The sequence below is a fragment of the Ranitomeya variabilis genome, chromosome 4 (genome assembly GCF_051348905.1).
Source record: "Ranitomeya variabilis isolate aRanVar5 chromosome 4, aRanVar5.hap1, whole genome shotgun sequence".
In the NCBI taxonomy this organism is placed as follows: domain Eukaryota; kingdom Metazoa; phylum Chordata; class Amphibia; order Anura; family Dendrobatidae; genus Ranitomeya; species Ranitomeya variabilis.
In genome coordinates this window covers 310,429,651-310,453,624 of record NC_135235.1, presented here as the reverse complement: position 1 = coordinate 310,453,624, position 23,974 = coordinate 310,429,651, and the positions used below count along the sequence as shown (strand labels likewise).

General features: G+C 41.1%; 1 protein-coding gene across 1 annotated transcript in view; it reads left to right on the top strand.

The window, feature by feature from the left end:
- Positions 1–23,974, top strand: part of TP73 (tumor protein p73) — a 253,501-nt gene that overhangs the window by 84,437 nt on the left and 145,090 nt on the right. Inside the window, exons 2-3 of the mRNA XM_077250412.1 lie at positions 15,366–15,461; positions 17,609–17,732. Of these exons, the coding sequence (XP_077106527.1) occupies positions 15,366–15,461; positions 17,609–17,732 (220 nt within the window). The remainder of the gene's footprint in view (positions 1–15,365; positions 15,462–17,608; positions 17,733–23,974) is intronic.

Here is a 23,974-nt window from a genome sequence, read left to right as displayed (position 1 = left end):
AGATGTTTTTCCATTCATTGCTACATTTCTTAATGCTATAACTGCACAATTAAAGGGCCGCTACATCTCATGTTATCTTATAATTATACAGCAGCGCTGCTGATATCAGTCACATCATTCTGGTGATATATAAGCGAATCTGGAGGTTCTCGGAATTGGAGATACGAGATAAAGTCGTGATCATGGGGCAGGGAGTTTTCTGGACTTCCTCTCATCAGCCTCATTGATCAACCCTGGAGTCGACCTCCTCTTTGAAATGGCTGATGACAGAGTAAATAAGTTATATCCAACTGCACTGTACCTGCACTGTCTTAGTTTAGTGTCCCTTGCACATGACCATATTAAGATGTGGTGGTCCCGCCATGGGTCCACACTCTACCCATTTGTGTTTTGCTCATGGAGACTGTTTTTGGAAAAATAATATTCATATTATTGTATTCCTAAACACCATTTGCATTAATGTTAGTTGTGTTTATAGTGTGGTTTATGCCTAATGCCAGCAGAGAGTACCTGAAAAGTGTTAATCCTTGGCAGTGAGGAGGAATGTGAGTCGCTGGGGGGTTAAGCACCACATAATTACAAGTATGATTTAATTCCAGTTATGTTTTATTATTGCCCACGTATGCACTTAGCTGAATGTGTTCATAGGTCATAGTTGCATGGTGCCTTGTGTATCTAAAGTTTATGTGCGCCCCATTATTATTAAAGTGCAACAGTGTATATAAAGACACATGTAGAGGTAAGTGATTCTGTAGTGATCATGGGGGGTGGGAATATTTCTGCACATCCTGTCAGTTATCATAATGAGGAACACTACAGTCAGCCTATCCCCAGCATGAAATGGCTGATAACAGTGAGCAATAGAGTGTATTCAGTTGCAGATCAAATGTGTTTACGACTTCGTTCAGGCTTGGTATCCCTTTAAGCTAAATATGGAAAGTAGACCAATTGATACGCCCTTAAGAGTTTTGGCCTCTTCTCGCAATGAATGATGCACATGATCAGTGACACTTTCATATCCTGTAGATGTAGAACACTGAGTAATCAGGCATAGTAGTGTACGGTAAAACTTAACGGCATAGATATGTATATACAACTAGTTTTAGTTTTAAGCCCTCCTCCAATCCTCACCCAAACCTCAGTTTCTTTCCTTTCCCTGTAATGAGACTATGAATACACTTTCCTTATTGCCGCCAAGGACATGTAGTATTATTTCATTATATTGTATATATGAGTGTCTGTATATATATATATATATATATATATATATATACACTCCCCTTCCACTTTATTAGGTACACCTGTCCAACTTCTTGTTAACACTTAATTTCTAATCAGCCAATCACATGGCGGCAACTCAGTGCATTTAGGCATGCAGACATGGTCAAGACAATCTCCTGCAGTTCAAACCGAGCATTAGTATGGGGAAGAAAGGTGATTTGAGTGCCTTTGAACGTGGCATGGTTGTTGGTGCCAGAAGGGCTGGTCTGAGTATTTCAGAAACTGCTGATCTACTGGGATTTTCACGCACAACCATCTCTAGGGTTTACAGAGAATGGTCCGAAAAAGAAAAAAAATCCAGTGAGCGGCAGTTCTGTGGGCGGAAATGCCTTGTTGATGCCAGAGGTCAGAGGAGAATGGGCAGACTGGTTCGAGCTGATAGAAAGGCAACAGTGACTCAAATCGCCACCCGTTACAACCAAGGTAGGCCTAAGAGCATCTCTGAACGCACAGTGCGTCGAACTTTGAGACAGATGGGCTACAGCAGCAGAAGACCACACCGGGTACCACTCCTTTCAGCTAAGAACAGGAAACTGAGGCTACAATTTGTACAAGCTCATCGAAATTGGACAGTAGAAGATTGGAAAAACGTTGCTTGGTCTGATGAGTCTCGATTTCTGCTGCGACATTCGGATGGTAGGGTCAGAATTTGGCGTAAACAACATGAAAGCATGGATCCATCCTGCCTTGTATGGAGCATCTTTGGGATGTGCAGCCGACAAATCTGCGGCAACTGTGTGATGCCATCATGTCAATATGGACCAAAATCTCTGAGGAATGCTTCCAGCACCTTGTTGAATATATGCCACGAAGAATTGAGGCAGTTCTGAAGGCAAAAGGGGGTCCAACCCATTACTAGCATGGTGTACCTAATAAAGTGGCCGGTGAGTGTATATATATATATATATATATATATATATATATATATATATATATATACAGTATATATATATATATATATATATATATATATATAATTTATTTGGGTCCATTGAAATATATGTATATATAGTAGGCTTGCAGCTGGGCAGATACTAGATGTCGTGTATGTGTCACTGATGTGCCAAGCCTCGGTGATGTGAAAGCCAGAGAGAATACTCCAACAGAATAGGTGCTGAGGAGGTTGTTAATGGGTCTGAAATTTTGGGTCCGGGTTTTAGGAACGACTAGTAGAGCTGGGCAGGACTGGTCGTCTCCATCCTCCAATCCAGGAGGTGCAGCTGGGATGAAAGGGCAGCTGAGCTGCTCCTCATGTGTATGGGGTGAGAGGTGGAGACACCTCTGGGACTTGGCTCTGTGGTTGCAGGTGAAAGATCTGCTGTATACTGGTCAGCCCCTGCCAGTGGCTGACTAAGTCTGCATGTACTTTTGAATGGGCGAGCCATCTCTGTGAAGCCATAAGAACTATATATTTTCAGTTCCTTCTGTTACTAGTTTTACCGAGAAAAGGCTATTTTGTTTTCGTTTGGAAAGTTTATGAAAGCTAATAAACTTTCAAGTTTCACCCAGAATCTTTGTGACTGTGTGAACGCCACCAGTGGCCTAAAAAGCGAGTGAATCCCTAATATATATATATATATATATATATATATATATATATATATATATATATATATACACTCACCGGCCACTTTATTAGGTACACCATGCTAGTAACGGGTTGGACCCCCTTTTGCCTTCAGAGCTGCCTCAATTCTTCGTGGCATAGATTCAACAAGGTGCTGGAAGCATTCCTCAGAGATTTTGGTCCATATTGACATGATGGCATCACACAGTTGCCGCAGATTTGTCGGCTGCACATCCCAAAGATGCTCCATACAAGGCAGGATGGATCCATGCTTTCATGTTGTTTACGCCAAATTCTGACCCTACCATCCGAATGTCGCAGCAGAAATCGAGACTCATCAGACCAAGCAACGTTTTTCCAATCTTCTACTGTCCAATTTCGATGAGCTTGTACAAATTGTAGCCTCCGTTTCCTGTTCTTAGCTGAAAGGAGTGGTACCCGGTGTGGTCTTCTGCTGCTGTAGCCCATCTGCCTCAAAGTTCGACGCACTGTGCATTCAGAGATGCTCTTAGGCCTACCTTGGTTGTAACGGGTGGCGATTTGAGTCACTGTTGCCTTTCTATCAGCTCGAACCAGTCTGCCCATTCTCCTCTGACCTCTGGCATCAACAAGGCATTTCCGCCCACAGAACTGCCGCTCACTGGATTTTTTTTCTTTTTCGGACCATTCTCTGTAAACCCTAGAGATGGTTGTGCGTGAAAATCCCAGTAGATCAGCAGTTTCTGAAATACTCAGACCAGCCCTTCTGGCACCAACAACCATGCCACGTTCAAAGGCACTCAAATCACCTTTCTTCCCCATACTGATGCTCGGTTTGAACTGCAGGAGATTGTCTTGACCATGTCTACATGCCTAAATGCACTGAGTTGCCGCCATGTGATTGGCTGATTAGAAATTAAGTGTTAACAAGAAGTTGGACAGGTGTACCTAATAAAGTGGCCGGTGAGTGTATATATATATATATATATATCAACTGACCCAAACTTGCCCGCTTTTTGGAAACAATTCTGGAAATTTTGAAGCTTTCTGGAGCATAGGGGATGGGGTTGCAAATACCTGCCCATTTCCATCATGGTAGGTGAAGAGAGAGGTGGTACTAAAATGTTCCCAAGTTATGCTGTAGGAGCTGCATATTCCAGGTCCCGTTACAGCGTTATGTTGACTGGGTCTTCGTCTCTTAACCTATGAAGGAACAGATGATTGGCCTCGGGGAGACCAAAACATCCAACACCGCGGAGACACCATCACGTGTTTCTCAACGCAGTGATCCAGAACACTGCCCCCATCCCTTATGGGAAATATGCAAATGCATGTAGGATAGCTGCGGAGACACCATCACGTGTTTCTCAACGCAAGCAGTGAATAGCCAGATCTTTCCCCGGGAAGGAACAACCACGGGAAGGGCAGCATCCAATAAAGGAAAACATCCAATACAGGAAAACCACCTATGCCAAGCATGGTATCCATCCACAGACAGCTGTTTCGGGGTGTTTGCCCCTCATCAGTGTGGAGTAGGAATCTGGCTATTAGGAGCAGTGCCTAGTAAAAGGCTTTGAAGGAACAGATGATTGGCCTCGGGGAGACCAAAACATCCAACACCGCGGAGACACCATCACGTGTTTCTCAACGCAGTGATCCAGAACACTGCCCCCATCCCTTATGGGAAATATGCAAATGCATGTAGGATAGCTGCGGAGACACCATCACGTGTTTCTCAACGCAAGCAGTGAATAGCCAGACCTTTCCCCGGGAAGGAACAACCACGGGAAGGGCAGCATCCAATAAAGGAAAACATCCAATACAGGAAAACCACCTATGCCAAGCATGGTATCCATCCACAGACAGCTGTTTCGGGGTGTTTGCCTCTCATCAGTGTGGAGTAGGATTCTGGCTATTAGGAGCACTGCGTTGAGAAACACGTGATGGTGTCTCCGCGGTGTTGGATGTTTTGGTCTCCCCGAGGCCAATCATCTGTTCCTTCACAGCCTTTTACTAGGCACTGCTCCTAATTGCCAGATTCCTACTCCACACTGATGAGGGTCAAACACCCCGAAACAGCTGTCTGTGGATGGATACCATGCTTGGCATAGGTGGTTTTCCTGTATTGGATGTTTTCCTTTATTGGATGCTGCCCTTCCCGTGGTTGTTCCTTCCCGGGGAAAGGTCTGGCTATTCACTGCTTGCGTTGAGAAACACGTGATGGTGTCTCCGCAGCTATCCTACATGCATTTGCATATTTCCCATAAGGGATGGGGGCAGTGTTCTGGATCACTGCGTTGAGAAACACATGATGGTGTCTCCGCGGTGTTGGATGTTTTGGTCTCCCCGAGGCCAATCATCTGTTCCTTCACAGCCTTTTACTAGGCACTGCTCCTAATAGCCAGATTCCTACTCCACACTGATGAGGGGCAAACACCCCAAAACAGCTGGCTGTGGATGGATACCATGCTTGGCATAGGTGGTTTTCCTGTATTGGATGTTTTCCTTTATTGGATGCTGCCCTTCCCGTGGTTGTTCCTTCCCGGGGAAAGGTCTGGCTATTCACTGCTTGCGTTCAGAAACACGTGATGGTGTCTCCGCAGCTATCCTACATGCATTCGTCTCTTAACCGTCCCCCCGCTTCCTAAAAAAGCAAAATACAAAAAGAACTGTGCGTCTGCACAGGCACACAGCTGCATTAAAACAATTTTCTGCTGTCTATTGGGTAGCATATAGGCAACTAAGATAATATAACTCAATGCTGGGGCATCCTCAGACAAAAGGAGGTATGACCCGAAACACGTCAGATAAAAATGTGGTGGAACTTGACAATGTCGTTGTGATAGGCAGACCATCTGATGTTTGTGAGGTCCTCCTGACTCTCCCCCAGTGATGATGTCGGGGAAGAGATGGATCTGGCCTGTTGAATTTCAACGATTGATCTTTTTTTATGGCATGAAGATAAGCTGTTTCTCTCGTGGAGAACAGAGGAACTGAGCTGAGGGTTCCTATGAATGGGGAAGTCGGGAAAGATAGTTGTCAGCCCAATATCTGCTTGGCCAAATGTGACTGGAGACCACGGGGCCTTTATACTGTTTTTGTCTGTGTCCACCCCTGATGCTTATCAACATATACATTTGAAAACTCAACAGAAAAAGAAATTACTTTCTTTGTAATAGGGTGTTCCAGTGATACGTGTTGGATGTGTCCTGTACATGAAAAAAAAGCTACCGTATGCTTTCTCCATCTACAGCCTATGAGGGATTTCCTCTCCCATATAAGACATGCTGGCAAGATGCTGAGAAGTGTGTGATTTCCACCACAACCTAGGGCATGCCTAGGATGCTTTCTTATCTCTATCCTTCCTCTACAAACTGCCTTGTGTGTTCTTCTTTCTCTCGTTATACTATGATACAGTTCAGCTTTTGTGATCTGCCCTCCCTGAAGACTTAGATGCTTCTCCTCCTGCTGGTGTCTCTAGAGTAAAAAGCAGCAGGTCATCTGTCTACAGGAACAGCACGAACTCTACAGAAGCAAAATAAAAAGGATTTTTTAAAAATAAAATCTATTTAGAAAATAACGTATTTTTGCATTTAGGATACAAGTTAACAATACAATTGTTTTGAGCATATATTTAATAATAATGTTTTGCCATACATTTGTATCGTTTCTAAAACGATCCCATGGACTGACTAGTAGTCTGCATGCACAGATGGCTCTGCACACCAGAGATTTACAGATCAGATGTTTTTAATATCCACTAATGCCCGGGAGACCTGTCCTCACTACTTACCTATAATGATTACTAACCTCGGTATTATAGATAGACATGATGTTCTCATTGCCCTGTATTCGGTGCTTGGATTTCCCATATTAAAAGATAAAAGTAGTTTTTTTTTCAGGTAGATTAATCAATGAGTAATGAGAAATTAGGGGAGTTTCTAACATGCATTGTGGCTGATCTACTAAATCTATCTAACTTTCAGACAGTAGAAACATTGAATAGACAATCTTAGAATGTGCCACATTTATCCTAATGATTTGTGCTGGTTGATAAATTTGACATATTTTTAGACTTTTTTCTAAGCTTACACCATCTCTTAATTGGCTAGTTATGCAAAATTATGCTGTAACGTATGTATAATAGCAGACTAAATATTAGACTTTAGGCCACACGCTTTCCTGCTCACATTTCAGTAGACTGTGTACCTTTTCGAGCATGACAAAAATCGTGTCTAAAACATAAAGCAAATGTGGTGCACGCCGTAAAAGACTTTTTTTGCAAGAATTCTGAAACATGCAGTTTAAAAAATTAAACCATTGTTTTTCATATCTTTAATATCTGTGTTATCTGTCGGTGCGTAGGACCACTATTATTTAAAGGGGTATTCCGGTTACAAGATGTATGATTGGACTTAGATTTCTCTGGCAGTCCCATAGAGAATGAATGGAGAGGCTGTCCACACGGAGTATAAAAGTGCCCTGTTTTGTTGATCGTGGGGTCCACAGGATAGATAATAGCCTGTAACCAAAATACCCCTTTAAATTAGATTCTGAAATCTTTATAGACCTAGGCCAGCTTCTCAGGGTATGCTGAGAATTGTGGTTCTACAGCAGCTAAGTTATGAGGAGAGGGACATCCTATTCCTGCATACAATGCAGCTTTATTTAACCCCTTCACCCCGAAGTCTGTTTTCAACTTCCTGACCAGGCCATTTTTTTCAATTCTGACCACTGTCACTTTATATGGTAATAACTCTGAAACGCTTCAACGGATCCTGGTGATTCTGAGATTGTTTTCTCGTGACATATTGTACTTTATGATAGTGGTAAAATTTCTTCTATTTGACTTGCGTTTATTTGTGAAAAAAAAACGAAATTTGTCGAAAATTTTGCAATTTTTAAACTTTGTTTTTATGCCCTTAAATAAGAGAGTCATGGCATGCAAAATAGTTAATAAATAACATTACCCACATGTCTGCTTTACATTAGGGCAATTTTGGAAACATAATTTTTTTGTTAGGAAGTTATAAGGGTTAAAAGTTGACCAGCGATTTCTCATTTTTACAACAAAATTTGCAAAACCATTTTTTTTTAGGGACCACCTCACACTTGAAGTCACTTTGAAGGGTCTATATGACAGAAAATGCCAAAGTGACACCATTCTAAAAACTGCACCCCTCAAGGTGCTCAAAACCACATTCAAAAAGTTTATTAACCCTTCAGGTGCTTCACAGGAATTTTTGGAATGTTTTAAAAAAATTGAACATTTAACTTTTTTTTCACAAAATTTTTAATTCAGATCCAATTTGTTTTATTTTACCAAGGGTAACAGGAGAAATTGGACCACAAAAGTCATTGTACAATTTGTTCTGAGTACGTCGATACCCCATATGTGGGGGTAAACCACTGTTTGGGCACATGGCAGAGCTTGGAAGGGAAGGAGCGCCATTTGACTTTTCAATGCAAAATTTGCTGGAATTGAGATCGGGCACCATGTCGCGTTTGGAGAGCCCCTGATGTGCCTAAACAGTGGAAACGTACCACAAGTGACACCATTTTGGAAAGTAGACCCCCTAAGGAACTTATCTAGATGTGTGGTGAGCACTCTGAACCCCCAATTGTTTCACAAGAATTTAGAATGTAGAGCCGTGAAAATTAAAAAATCATTTTTTTTCCACAAAATGATCTTTTAGCCCGCAATTTTTTATTTTCCCAAGGGTAACAGGAGAAATTGGACCCCAAAAGTTGTTGTCCAACTTGTCCTGAGTACGCTGATACCCAATATGTGGGGGGAACCACCGTTTGGGCGCATGGCAGAGCTCGGAAAGGAAGGAGCGCTGTTTTGGAATGCAGACTTTGATGGAATGGTCCTGGGGCGTCACGGTGCGTTTGCAGAGCCCCTGATGTACCTAAACAGTAGAAACTCCCACAAGTGATCCCATATTGGAAACTATACCCCCCCAAGGAACTTATCTAGATGTGTTGTGAGAACTTTGAACCCCCAAGTCTTTCGCTAAAGTTTATAACGCAGAGCCGTGAAAATAAAAAATCCTTTTATTTCCACAAAAATTATTTTTTAGCCCCCGGTTTTGTATTTTCCCAAGGGTAACAGGAGAAATTGAACCCCAAAAGTTGTTGTCCAATTTGTCCAGAGTACGCTGATACCCCATGTGTTGGCGTAAACCCCTGTTTGGGCGCACGGGAGAGCTCGGAAGGGAAGGAGAACAGTTTTACTTTTTCAACGCAGAATTGGCTGGACTTGAGATCGGACGCCATGTCGCGTTTGGAGAGCCCCTGATGTGCCTAAACAATGGAAACCCCCCAATTATAACTGAAACCCTAAATGTAATCCAAACCCTAACTTTAGCCCCAACCATATCCCTAACTTTAGCCCCAACCTAAACCCTAACTTTAGCCCCAACCCTAACCCTAACTTTAGCCCCAACCCTAACCCCAACCCTAACCCTAACTTTACCCCCAACCCTAACTTTAGCCCCAACCCTAACCCTAACCCTAATGGGAAACTGGAAATAAATAAATTTTTTAATTTTTTTATTATTTTTGCCTAACTAAGGGGGTGATGAAGGGGGGTTTGATTTACTTTTATAGTGTTTTTGTTGGCGATTTTTATGATTGGCAGCCGTCACACACTAAAAGACGCTTTTTATTGCAAAAAATAGTTTTTGCATCACCACATTTTGAGAACTATAATTTATCCGTATTTTGGCCCACAGAGTCATATGAGGTCTTGCTTTTTGCGGGATGAGTTGACGTTTTTATTGGTACCATTTTCGGGCACATGACATTTTTTGATCGCTTTTTATTCCGATTTTTGGGAGGCAGAATGAACAAAAACCAGCAATTCCTGAATTTCTTTTAGGGGGGGCATTTATACCCTTCCGCGTGTGGTAAAATTGATAAAGCAGCTATATTCTTCGGGTTAGTACGATTACAGCGATACCTCATTTATATCATTTTTTTATGTTTTGGCGCTTTTACACAATAACTATTTTATATAAAAAATAATTGTTTTTGCATCGCTTTATTCTGAGAGCTATAACTTTGTTATTTTTCTGCTGATGATGCTGTATCGTGGCTTTTTTTTAGCGGGACAAGATGACGTTTTCAGTGGTACCATGGTTATTTACATCTGTCTTTTTGATCACATTTTATTGCACTTTTTGTGCGGCGGTATGATAATAAAGCGTTGTTTTTTACCTCGTTTTTATTTTTTTTTTTGGCGGTGTTCACTGAAGGGGTTAACTAGTGTAATAATTTTATAGAGCGGGTCGTTACGGATGCGGCGATACCAAATATGTGTACTTTTATTGTTTTTTTTATTATTTACATAAATAAATGGATATATTGGAAAATATTTATTTATTTATTTATTTCTTTATTTGGGGATTTTTTTTTTTAATACATTCTATTTTTTTTTTTACACTTTATAACATTGTCCCAGGGTGGGACATCACTATATTTCATCACATCGCTGATCTGACACTTTGCATAGCACTGTGTCAGATCAGCGATCTGACAGGCAGTACAGGAGGCTTTCCGGCACCTGCTCTGAGCAGGCGTCGGCAAGCCACCTCAGTGAAGGACCCGGAAGGAGCCCCGTGGCCATTTTGGATTAGGGGACTCCTTCCAGAACACTGGAACAACGCGATCGCATCATGTTGTTCTGGAGGGAGAGCGCAGGGAGCCCCCGTCCCTGCGCGATGTCCCTCTTTGTCGCTGTCACTACTGACAGCGGCATCAGAGGGGTTAAATGCCCACGATCGGCGCTAGCGCCGATCGTGGGCATTGCTGCAGGGTGTCAGCTGTCACATACAGCTGACACCCGCACGCGATCGCCGAGGTGCTCACGATCGTGCCGCCGTACTAGTACTGCGGTTTGCGGGAACTCAGTTCCCGCGGAGCAGTACTAGTATGGCGCATGTCAGGAAGGGGTTAAAATTCAAATTTTGAAATTTTGATGAGCAGCAGTACTCAATGTCAGGCAGCAGCTGCAAAATCAAACAAGATTTTAGCGTGTATAAAAAGAGAGGTAGGTAAAGTCCCGCAATCCCAACATATTATTACCCCTTTATAAATCACTGGTGAGGCCACATCTAGAATATGAGATCCAGTTTACCCAGTTCACATTTTAAAAAGTATATTCAGAAGTAAGCGTCAGTTTAAAGGCGGCAACTAGATTATAAAAAGGGAAGAAGGCATCTCATATGAAGAGAGGTTGGAAAAGTTTGGCTTGTTTAGCTTAGAAAAAAGACTCCTCAGAAGAGATCTCATTTATCATTTATGTGTATAAGTATATGTGTCGTCAGCACAAAACACTGGCACGTGGCTTATTCCTTCTAAGGACAATACTAAGGACCAGGTGGCGGAAGAAAGGCGATTCCGGCAGCTAAATAGGAAAGGGTTCTTTACAGTTAGAGCAGTCAGACTGTGGAATCCCGACCACAAGCGGTAGTAATGGCCGACACTATAACAGCTTTTATACAGGGCTGGATGATTTCCTCACTACACATAACATTGTTATAGTTTATTTAGTGACAAAATGTACAATTGGTGGAGAAAGATTGAACTTGATGGACCTAGGTTTTTTTTCAATCTATGTAACAAGTTGTAAAAAAAAAAAAAAATACTATATAATTATAAATCTATAACTATATCATACAATTTTGTTAAAATCGAAAGTTTATGATCAGTTTTTACGTGGAATATTTGTATGCCGTTCTCATAATGGCCTGACAGTGGCAGTGTTGTACAGAGGCTGTCTACAACTGAGCGGAATTTCATTCATGGAAAAAAGGTTTTCGTTCCTGTTTCACATATTAATTATATATTTATGCTCAACGTTTATGTGGAATTCAGAAAAACTGAGCTGTTTTTGCATTGTAATACCGAGTTTCAAGATGACACAATGCAATTTCTAAAAGTCTTCAATTAATCGGTTCTGATAGTAATACAATTCTATTATACTCGGAGCAAATAGCGCTACAACCCCCAATATGATCCGACAACTGGACATAAACATAATAAAATTCTATTATACAAGGTGAAAGCCACCTTGGTACTTCTAAAGCCCAGCCACTGGGTGATCGTCATAAGAGATCGTGATTGGTCCTATTAATCGCTTATTTCAAAAATAAAGTGTAAAAAAATAAAATAAATAAATTACCCCCAAATTCTACAATTACAAACTACAGCTCGACAGAAAAATAACATAGCTGATCATTGCAGCATCAACCAAGTTTTTTTTCTTAGAAAGTTCTTTTTTTTAAGGTCAATAATATAGTAAAAGTATAATATACATGCTAGGTATGAATGTATTCATGTTGGCCTGGAGAAAAAAAAATGGAACAATTATTTAAATCATACAAAAAAAAAAATGAATTCAAAACCTCATCTTGCCCTGCAAAAAAACAAGATGCAGCCCTCATTTGGCTATTGTATTTGAAAATTAAAATAATATTATATATGTATCAAAACATATCAAGGAGCAATCACAGGAGCCTGCAAGAGTCCAACGTTATTTATTATTAGAATTTACTATTTTGCAATATATAAATGAATAAATGAGAGAAGAAAAAAAAATGAAGATGTAAAAACAAAAATTGGCGGTGCCTTTAAGGATATAACATGGGACACTACAACTCCCACCGTGGACATAATACAATTCTATATTGTAATTCCATCCTCCTCGTTGACGTGTGCCTCAAGTCGTGCAACACTTTCAGTTCTGAGACTCTTGAAAAGTAAGAAACAATTGACAGCTACAGTGGCGTCTGTATAGTGTGTGCAGATGTTAGGGGTAGCCAGCCTCCAGGCTGAGAATTACCGGGGCGCCCAGCAGGGCAGCAGCTTGTAGACACTACCACAGCGAGGGTCGCCAAATCTTCCAATCAGAGCCCTCTTGACAGGCTAACATTCGCTGTAAGTGCAGGATATGAAGGCATAAAGTGACACATTATGGCCAGCGATGGACAGGCCCAGGCTTGCCAGTCTTGGCACATCTTAACGATGGGAAATGCAACTTCTAATTCAGTCTTCCACAGGCTGGAGGCCTCTTGAGGCTTCACTGATGCCATGACGGAAGTGAGAGCACTTTAATGTAATTGACTCCTGCAGTTATACTCACACTCTCCTAACCACTGCCGAGCTGTGTCAGATTGCCCGGCATGCCATGCTGCCCGCTAACTACTCCATGAGAGTACATGTGATAATGACGCTCACTAGTAATCCTAAATCATAAAATAAGTGTTTCTCTTACCTATCTCCTATCTGCCGTCTACCTATATCACTTATCTGTCTACAAACACTCTGTAAGGGTATGTTTCCACGTTCAGTAAACGCTGCTTGTTTGACGCTGCAGCGTCAAACAAGCAGCGTCCAGATGTTCCAGCATAGTGGAGGGGATTTTATGAAATCCCGTCTCCACTATGCGTGGAAACCCGCTCGAGGCGGCCCTGCGACTCCGGACATGCTGCGCGTCTTTTCAGAACGCAGCATGTCCGTACACCTTGCGGGGACGCAGCGTCCCCGCAAGGCATATCACAGGGCCCTATGGCGAGGGGTGCGATGATCCCGGATGTGTACTGTACACATCCGGCACCATCGCGTCCCATTAAGGGGGCGGGGCTTAGCGCCGAGCGGCTTCGCCGCTGCGGCGATCCCGCCGGCGAAACGGACCGTGGAGACGTACCCTAAGAGATAAGATTGCAAACATTGAATATATGAAATGTGGACGGCATTACTGCTATATAGACTATACCCAGAAAAATGTATATAATTAGCTAATTAATTGGTCAATTCATGAAAGCCCACCTGCCACGACAAGGTGGCTTTCCTTGATGGGGACCCTAACCTAGTATCGTTTCCCGAGCTAAAAGTCTTCAAATTTGAAGTATAGAACCAGAAACACATGGGCTACTTGCACATTGAACAAGTCTGTAGGAACATGTTCACACCACCAAGAAGCTTGAAGACACAAAAGAGCACAATGAGGTCAAAAATACTTCTCTTGTTTCTACAAGACAGGGGAGTCCACTTCTTTGTGGGTCATTTGCACTAAGGCTGTTCCATCTAGCAGGTCCACATGGATATTCCCTCTCTGAACCCTGCTTATACAGGTACTATACAGATGATCAGGTTTTTAAATACATCAGATAGGGATTATATACATTAGTTAGGACTGCTCCATTATGGGTATACCTTGACGATTGGTGGAGCAGCTTAGTATACATTTTTTTGCAAAAAACGTATCAACCAAATACCCTGTTTTTTTTTCCATTTTTTGACTAGCACTTGCTCATTACTGTGATTTTTTTACAACAGAGTATTTTTGACCTCATTGTGCTCTTTTGTGTCTTCAAATTTGAAGTATAGGTATCTATCTATCTAAATATGTTAATTCAACTTTATTATATATTAGTTAAAATAGTACATATAAAGGTAAGAAGCCTATGACACAGCTAGGTGCGAAACTCACAATGGGGGAGGTTTTCCTGGCTGGTGAGGTTATCTGTATGCCACTGTGCACTCTTACTTATAGTTACTCTTGTTTGACATCCATTTTTACCTATACATTCTCTGGTTGGTCCATCTGCACGCAATGCCTAATATCTATTTTCATGGATTTTCTTGAATATTTCTTGGATATTTCCCATTAAATAACCATTTTCAATATTGTGATTATACTCCTACTATGTATTTTTTGTATTGATCTACAAGTTTATTTGTGATCTAGTAATGTCAGTACTGACTAGTTTCCAGTATTTTTTATGTCTTATCTTTGTACAGTATCTACTATTTTAACTAATAAAATTGAATGAATATATTTTCCATATTGTGCCTTGTAAACTTGGTCCTTTACTCGGTGCCCACTATACATACGTAGGCTTGTCTATCTATCAATCTAGTAGTGGAAACAGAAAAAGGCTCCTGTGCAATAAAAAGTGTACGGGCCCTTGTTTATCTAATATCTACAGTATCTAGAGGTCTATCTTATCTTTCTATCGAACAATTTTATCTATTTAGAGATCTATCTATCTATTATCTATCTATCTATTATCTATCATCTATTTATCATCTATCTGTCTATTATCTATTTATTATCTATCATCTATCTATTATCGATCTATCTATTATCTATCTATTATCTATCATCTATCTATCTATTATCTATCTATCTATTATCTATCATCTATTTATCATCCATCTGTTATCTATCTGTCTATTATCTATCTATTATCTATCATTTATCTATCATCTATCTATCTATCTATCTATCTATCTATCTATCATCTATCTATCTATTATCTATCTATTATCTATTATCTATCTATCTGTTATCTATCTATGATTTTTCTCATATCTATCTTTATATCTGATTACATTGTATTCCCTTTTTACAGTCAGGCCTTATGACAATAATTACCAATAAGTGATAATGAGAGTTGCTTTGTTGTTGGCTCTGACACAATGTAACATTTGCGGTGCGCTCTGTAATACATGTAACTGTCTTTCACAGAGTGATATATCCTTTGTCTGATCCCCCCTTGGTGAAGATGTCTAATTCTTCCCCTGCTGATGAAGGGACGACATTTGAGCACCTCTGGAGTACCCTGTAAGTCGCAGCGGTGGCATGCTGCTATTCTGCTATTCATGTGTTACTGATGCAGGGAAGTGCAGGATTCCTTTTTATCTGTAAGGAGTGTGACAGTGACAATTGGTCCCTGGCACTTGGAAGGGCCCATAGGCACACAATGGATGGGGGCTTTTTTTAATTTTGCATTGGGGTCCAGGAGTTTCAGCTTATGCCTTTGGGTGTATTCCTCTGCATAGTTGATGATTACATCTTATTCGGGGTGCTCAGTGTACCCTCGGTGTGGCTAAGAATCTCAGTGCTCTATTTCACCCTCTGGTTTTCCATGTCCCCACCAGCCTCACTGGTGATTGACAGCGCTGGCTAGCCTTGAGCGAGCACTGTCTGCAGAGAAAGCTGGGGGCGAGCAGGCCCTGTCAGTCACCAGTAAGGAAGGCAGGGGCATGATCGATGAACTCTTGGCCATACCCGGGGTGTACAGAACACCCTAATTAGCATATTTGATTAATCTTCCGTTTCTGCAGGACAGGGGCAACGATTACATCAGTAATGGAGTAATTTTTATAGGGATTGTGGTGTTGATAGTCCTTGCTCCCTAAGAATGGAGTCTTAATGATGGGTATGCTGGAGTAAGAGGCGCACGCCACCTAATGAATCTTTACAACTGGCGTTCGCCTCCATGATCCTCGGCCACACATTCACTCCACATGTGAAGTAGAGTAATACTTCTGGCATAGGTTAGGCATAAGACACTACTTTTCATGAATTTGTCTGGTGGGCTTTGCCACCCCCCATTCTGACCTAGTTCTGCTCACTTTGAAAATGTCAAAATCCGCAAGATTATTGCGCAACTTTGTGTTGTGAAAAAAATGCAACATTTAACATGAAGGCGCCATATACCAGAAATCGGTCCTTGATCCCCTATAGGCTGCACGCTTAGTGTCTGGGCTGACAGCCGTCCTTTAACATTGGCTTTGTATATGTATATATATATATATATATATATATATATATATATATATATATATATATGAAATATGGCCGCTTTTTAACGTATTGTCATTATTTACTTCTCTCCTGAAACCACTAGGACAGCCTAGCTTATTAACAATAACAGCCTGATGCTAATCACCCCATTAATACTCCCCCAAAAAACTATAAAAATATACAATTTGTGTTGGACATGTAAAGTATGAAGCAGGGCTGCAAGGCGGAGCCTTTAAGGGATTGTACGTGATCATTAAGACATAGCTGCCAAACAGATCCTATTCACTGCAGGACCTAGAAAAGCCAGGGACACCCATGACGTCAGATCCACCAACAGCGTTTTTTGGAGTTCTCCACTCACTATAACAGGGGGATTATTATCCTATAATGCTGAGTAAGGACTCCGCTCACAAAATCTATGGGTAACTCTTTGGTGAGCCAAGCAGATCTCATGCCTGTTGACTGCAGGGCATACTATCAGATCCACCAGGGATCTCTGATCCACCAACAGCAGCTTACTGGCGGTTTCCACTTAGCACACAGGCCAGCACTATACCTTTGTGTGCCATATACTTTGACTTCTTTTCCCCTAATGGATTCATAAGGAATCTGTGAGAAAATTGTGGCATATAATTACTGGATGAGATGGAATCTGTCGGCAAGTTTTTGCTATGTAATCTAAGAGCAGCATGAGGTAGGGGCTGAGACCCTGATTTCATTGATGTGTATTTTACTAAGCTGTGATTTTGCTTCAATACAATCAGTGTTTTATCAGCAGGAGATTATCACTACAGGACTAGGTGTCTTGTGCCTCCTGGTCCAATCATACCCCTACCACTGATTGGCAGCTTTCTGTCAGTATACAGTGTACACAGAAAGCAGCCAATCAGTGGTGTGGGCGGGGTTATATGGGACTCAGAGCTTTGCTATATGTGCAGTAGAGAAAACAGGGATTGTATCACAATTGTTGCACCCAGTAAACTAAGTGATACATGGCTGGAATCAGAGTCTCAGCCCTTACATCATGCTGCTGCCAGATTCCATAGCAAAACCTGCTGACAGATTTCCTTTAAATTGGTTTTCAATTTTCACTGTCTATGCTGGCAGTTGTAGTTCCACTCCTGCTGTATATTTCTGGCATACCTACTGGTAACTAACGTTTTATTTCTTCTTCTCGGTAGGGAACCAGACAGTAATTATTTCGATCTGCCTCAGTCAAGTCACTCGAGCAACTCCGAGGTCTCCAATCAGACGGAAGTGAACATGGACGCCTATCAGATGAGGAACATGAATGAATCCATCATGGTACGTGTGAGGTGGGAGAAACGTATGGAGCTGAGGAAGAAATTGTGCTCACTGTTAGCCCATAATGTAAACTGCTGAGGGTCGCATATGCTTGTGCTCTACTCACCCCCAGAGCTGCATTCAGGAGTCTGCTATTCTCCTATCAGTTCTCAGGCATGGGTAGATGCAATTAGATGTCCTTCTAAAATGCTCCAGGCGGCTTCCAACACAATATTAATGCAGCTCTGGATGTGAGTGGAGCAGAATACATAGACCCCAATGCAGTAAGCCATTTTCACCAGTTTTCAAGCATTTTTATCATGTGTTCACCAGTCCTGGCCGGCTCCGACAACTTTTTAAAACATGAACAAAGCTCAGCAGAGAAGGGGCAGCCGACAAATTCATCATAATTTGCTGCAAAAAAGTGGGGTAAACTACGACAGAAATGCGCCCCAGTCCTCGCATGGAGAACATTCCTTGTGGCGGTGCACGGCAGCTCAAAGATATGACGATTTCATTAAAAGGCACACGTCTGCTCAATAATTTGCAGCACATTCCTCATCAAGAATGTGCAAAATGCCAGTCTTGATAAATTGGGGCCATAATGTGTATTAGGATCAGCAGACGTAAAGCCAAGTGATTGCAGCGGTTCTTCTATTATATCCATTTTTATACCGTAAAGATATATTTAACATGTTTGCACCATATGGAATCATGTATAATTTTATTATGGCAGCGATGATACTTTTAACATAACTGTTATTGTCATGAATGATGCTTCCGCTTTCCTGCTTGTTGCGCTGCTCCGTGTGTCCATACAGGACACAGACTCCCCCTAGAGGCTGTTTCTGAGTACTACAGTCTTGTAACAACTTTCTTTATAACTTTGTATTAGGGCTATATCACTTCTACAAACTTCCATTGCACAGTCACAGTCAGAAGCAGTAACATGACTCGTTGCGCTTGATATTCTCTTTTTGTTTAGGAGGGTTATTTAATTCTTTTTGCCTTATGCTCTGCTTACTTTGCCGAGTCCTCTCAAATATATATATATATATATATATATATATATATATATATATATATATATATATATATATATATATATATATTATATATATGTATGTATGTATATATATATATATAAATAATCTGTTTTAGAGTTTTAGAGGACTCAGCAAAGTATAATTAAGTCTATATATATATATATATATATATATATATATATATATATATATAAATCACTAAGAGCAAGCTCAATTCAGTGAGTCAATTTATATTCCATGTGATGATAGCAGCACTGTGATAAAAGGGTTTATCATCACTTAAATATTTTTTACTTTGATGGAAAATGCTCTTTGCAGGGGTAAATATTGCTAGCAAGGCAGGGCTTTGTCCGAGCATGATCACTGGCAGAGATTCCCGCTGATTTGTACAGTAATGCTAAAATACTCAAGAAAAGTTTATGCCATGACACGTAGAGTTGGCACCATCACATGTGGCGCCAATCCTCCAAGAATGAGACCCGGTCTGTTATGTGGCTCCGTATGGACTTGCTGCAAGTTTAATCTAAACATGTTCATTACATTCTTTTCTTATTTAATTTAAAAAAAATGCAAGGTTTGACTCTGTGCAAAAAACAAGGAGATAGATAGATATTAAATAGATAAATATTTTAATTAAATAAATAGATATATAGATAGGTATATAGATATGATGCAAAAAATATGGCAGCACTCCAAGATTCAAGTAAAAAGAAAAAGTTGTGCCTTTATGGAGCCGCAGCTGTAACCACATGGCTTAATAAAGCCACAACATTTTCTTTTTACTTGAATCTTGGAGTCCTGCCATTTTTGCATCCTATCTACATGTGGATTTGATTGAAATCCCTGGATTTGCACCCTCTGTTACTGTGGTGCTGCTTCAGCCTTTCTTTACAAAGATAGATGGATGGATGGATGGATGGATGGATGGATGGATGGATGGAGAGATACTACAAAAAAACAAAAACCTCATCAGCACCTCCATGTAATGTTAATAGGTGCAAGTTCCTATGACTGCAGAATATGCAAAAAAGAGAGCACAGCAGCACTCTATAAGCAAACAATTAATACATGAGATCTGAAAAGTATTATTGATAAATATTGTGGTTTGAGAATGGTTCTTATTTTTAAAACAAATTGTTGCCATTATGGGCTATTAAATAGCACCTTTTTCACCTTTACAAGCTGGTGCGCTGCCTTCAATTCTTTTTTTTACTATATTGAAGGTTGGGTATTTGTTTGGGAGGCACGGCATCCGGATACATTGCTGCTTTTGTTTTTCTTTTGTAGATAGATGATAGATAGATAGATAGATAGATGATAGCTAGATAATAGATAGATAAATAGATAATAGATAGATAGATAGATAATAGATAGCTAGCTAGATAATACATAGATAGATAATAGATAGATAATAGATAGATAATAGATAGATAGATGATAGATAAATAGATAGATAGATAGATAGATAGATAGATAGATAGATAGATAGATAATAGATGATAGATAATAGATGGATAGATGTGAGAGATAGACAATAGATAGATAATAGATAAGTATGAGATAGATAATAGATAGATAATTGACAGATAATAGATAAATGATTGATAGATATGAGATAGATGATAAATATTTATATAGATAGATAGATGGAGAAAGAAAGAAAGATGATATGTGTAGATATTGAATAAATAGATATTGAATATATATATATATATATATATATATATATATATATACATACATAGTTAATGTTAGATAGATGGATAGATTAATAGTAAAATGTTGCACCGTACACCGTAAAGATAGTGCAAGGCTCATATCCATCCAGATTATAATGGAACCTGTGCAACAGATACTTCATGAAGAACACGTCACAGACCTACACTAGACTGATGCTGTTACGTCTGCCATTAATGTGCGTATTTGGCCAGATCTGTGTCAACCTCTTGTTGTTAGGGCCCTGGCAGGCGAAGAGAGCAGCCCCTTCACTTCATCGCTTGGCTTCCCAACTCCTTCAATGCTTTGTTGTCACTACCAGGAATAATGCAGCAGGATCAGTTGGAGGGTGCAATCCTAATTAGAGGCCAAGCCAAGCCTTTCATGGCAGCGTTATCACACCCTCTGCGGTGACATTCTCAATGTGACACCATAGAAGGGATTTTTGAAGGCTGGTAAGACGGTGCACAATGACAACTAGCGCAGCAAATGCGGACGGTCAGGAGAACTTCACTACTGCTCTTATTTATCACTCATGTTTTATAGTTTTTAATTGATTCTATTTGTGCCATGGGGTCTTTTTGTAAACAGTGTCAAACAGTATGATGGGAAAATAAAGTGTCTTGAAAAAGTTTTCATACCCCGTGAACTTCTCCATGAATATTCCAACCAACTCTGACCAGCTTCCAAGTTTGTGTTGAAGAAAAGCATCTGCACAGCATAATGCTGCCACCACCATGTTTGACGGTGGGGATAGTGTTTTCAGGGTAATGTGCAATGTCAGTTTTCCCCCACATATAGTGTTTTGCATTCAACCCAAAAAGTTCTACTTTGGTCTCATCTGACCAGAGCACCTCCTTCCACATGTTAGCTGCATGGCTTTTTGCAAACTGCAAATGGTACTTCATATGCTTGTTTTAAAATTGTCTTTCATCTTGCCATTCTTCCATAATGGCTAGATTTGTTCTATGCACGACTAACAGTTGTCCTGTGGATAGATGCTCTGCATCTCCTCCAGAGTGACCATGGACCTCTTGGCTTCTTCGCTAATTAGTGCTCTCCTTCCTTGGGATGTCAGTTTAGGTGGACAGTCATGTTTTGGTAGGTTTGCAGTTGTACCATACTCCTTCAATTTTTGGTTGATGGATTGAACAGTGCTCCATGACATGTTTAGAGCTTGGGCTATTTTTCTATGACCTAACCCAGCTTTACTCTTCTCCACAACTTTATCTCTGACCTGTCTGGTGTGTTCTGTGGTTTTCATGATGCTGTTTGACCCCTAATGATCTCACACAATCCTCTGAGGCCTTCACAGGACAGCATTAGTTACGTTGAGAAGAAATTACATGCAATTGGACTCAAGTTGCTAATTATGTGACTTCTGGGGGCAATTGGTCACTCTGGATTTTATTTAAGGGCATCATACTACAGGGGCGGAATACAAATGGACGTCACAATTTTCAGATTTAAATTTTTTAAATATTTAGAAAACCATATATCATATTCTTTACACTTCAGAAATTCTTGCTACTTTGTATTTGTATATCACATCATATCCCAATAAAATACTCTTAAAGCAAACCTGTCAGCTGTTTTGGCCGATATAAGATATGTCCATCGCCTTTCAGCGCTGATATACAGCATTCTAGAATGCTGTAGAAAAGCCCCCGATCCGACCTGAAAGATAAGAAAAATAAGTTTTATTATACTCACCCAGGGGGCAGTCCAGTCCGATGGGTGTCGCAGGTCCGGGTCCGGTGCCTCCCATCTTCTTGTGTAGCCACCTTCCTGCTTGCGTCATGGCTCCCTGGCATCGCTCTCCTGCGCAGGTGTACTTATCTGCCCTGTTGAGGGCAGAGCAAAGTACTGCAGTGCGCAGGTGCTGGGAAAGGACAGAGAGGCCCAGCGCACAAGCGCGATGTCGGGAGCCATGACGCAAGCAGGAGGGTGGCATTACAAGAAGATGGGAGGACCCGGACCTGCGTCACCCATCGGACCGGACTGCCCCCGGGTGAGTATAATAAAACTTATTTTTCTTATCTTTCAGGTTGGATCGGAGGCTTATCTACACCATTAAAGAGTGCTGTAGATAAGCCCTGAAAGGCGGTGGCCGCATCTTATAGCGACCAAACCTGGTGACAGGTTCCCTTTAAATATGTGGGTGTAGTGTGAAAAAATGTTGACTTTTAACATGCCTGAATTTCTTTCATATAATGGCCATTGGTGGGACACTTACATACACGTTCCGTCTTTGCTTGTTAACTGCTTGCCTTGTCATTTATCTTGTATTCATCTTGTGCTACCATAGACTAGTGCACAGTCCGCCCTGCTGCTAGGCTAGGTGGTGGAGAATCATACACAGCGAGAATTTTTTTTACAGGACATGATGCAGACCCATTGTTCTGGCACTTATTGATATCCATTTAGTGAACACTAAAAATATCTCATGAAAGCCTTACCGTCCGTAGCCAAATATGACTGGCTATATATACTATTGGCTGCCAATCAAATGGGTGATGTCATAGCAGTGCTATCACATAATACCAGAGTCCGCATGGGCTCCAGACTGAAGACCATTGAGGGTATGTGTCCACGTGCAGGAAACGCTGCGTGTTTGACGATGCGCAGAGCCGCAGCGTCAAACACGCAGTGTCCAGATGTTACAGCATAGTGGAGGGGATTTTATCAAATCCCGTCTCCACTATGCATGGTAACACGCACCAGGCGGCCCTGCGATTCCAGACATGCTGCGCAACTTTAGATCGCAGCATGTCCGTGTACCTTGCGGCGACCCTGCGCCGCCGCAAGGTGTATCACAGGGCCCTATGTGTGGGGTGCGATGATCCCGGATGTGTGCAATGAACACATCCGGCATCATCGCGTCACAGAAGGGGGCGGGGCTTAGGGCGGAGCGGGTTTGCCACTCCGTCCATACCGCTGGCCATCCTGAAGGTGGAAACATACCCTAAAAGTGTCCATGCCTGATGATTTTGGAGAGACCGGATGACCAGCTAAGGAATATGCAGTATTCCCAACTCTGCTCTGACTGATAGTGTCAGTGGCAATAAGGATCGGTCAGTTTAAATTAAACCCAAGTTTCTTTTGTTCTCCAGCCTAAAGTGTGTGGCAGGAGTTTATTCCGCTGTCTTTAAAAACTTATGAATGTTTGGCCAGACTGAGGGTTCATGTGTATGGGGAGTGGAGAGAGATACCCTTCAGCTGATTTTTGCTCATCTGACAACTAATGTGTGAGTTAACCTTAAAAATCATATTCCAAAGATAGAATGGAGGATCCCGGAGTTATCTCTGCATTTAGACGTAAACCATAATGTAACTCCATTTAAAGGGAATCTGTTGCCAAGTTTTTGCTACCACATCCGAGAGCAGCATATTGTAGAGGCAGATACCTTCATTCCAGCGATGTGTCACTTACTGGACTGCTTGCTGCAGTTTTGATAAAAATCTATGTTTTCTCTGCAGCAGATCCACAAGTTCTCTGAA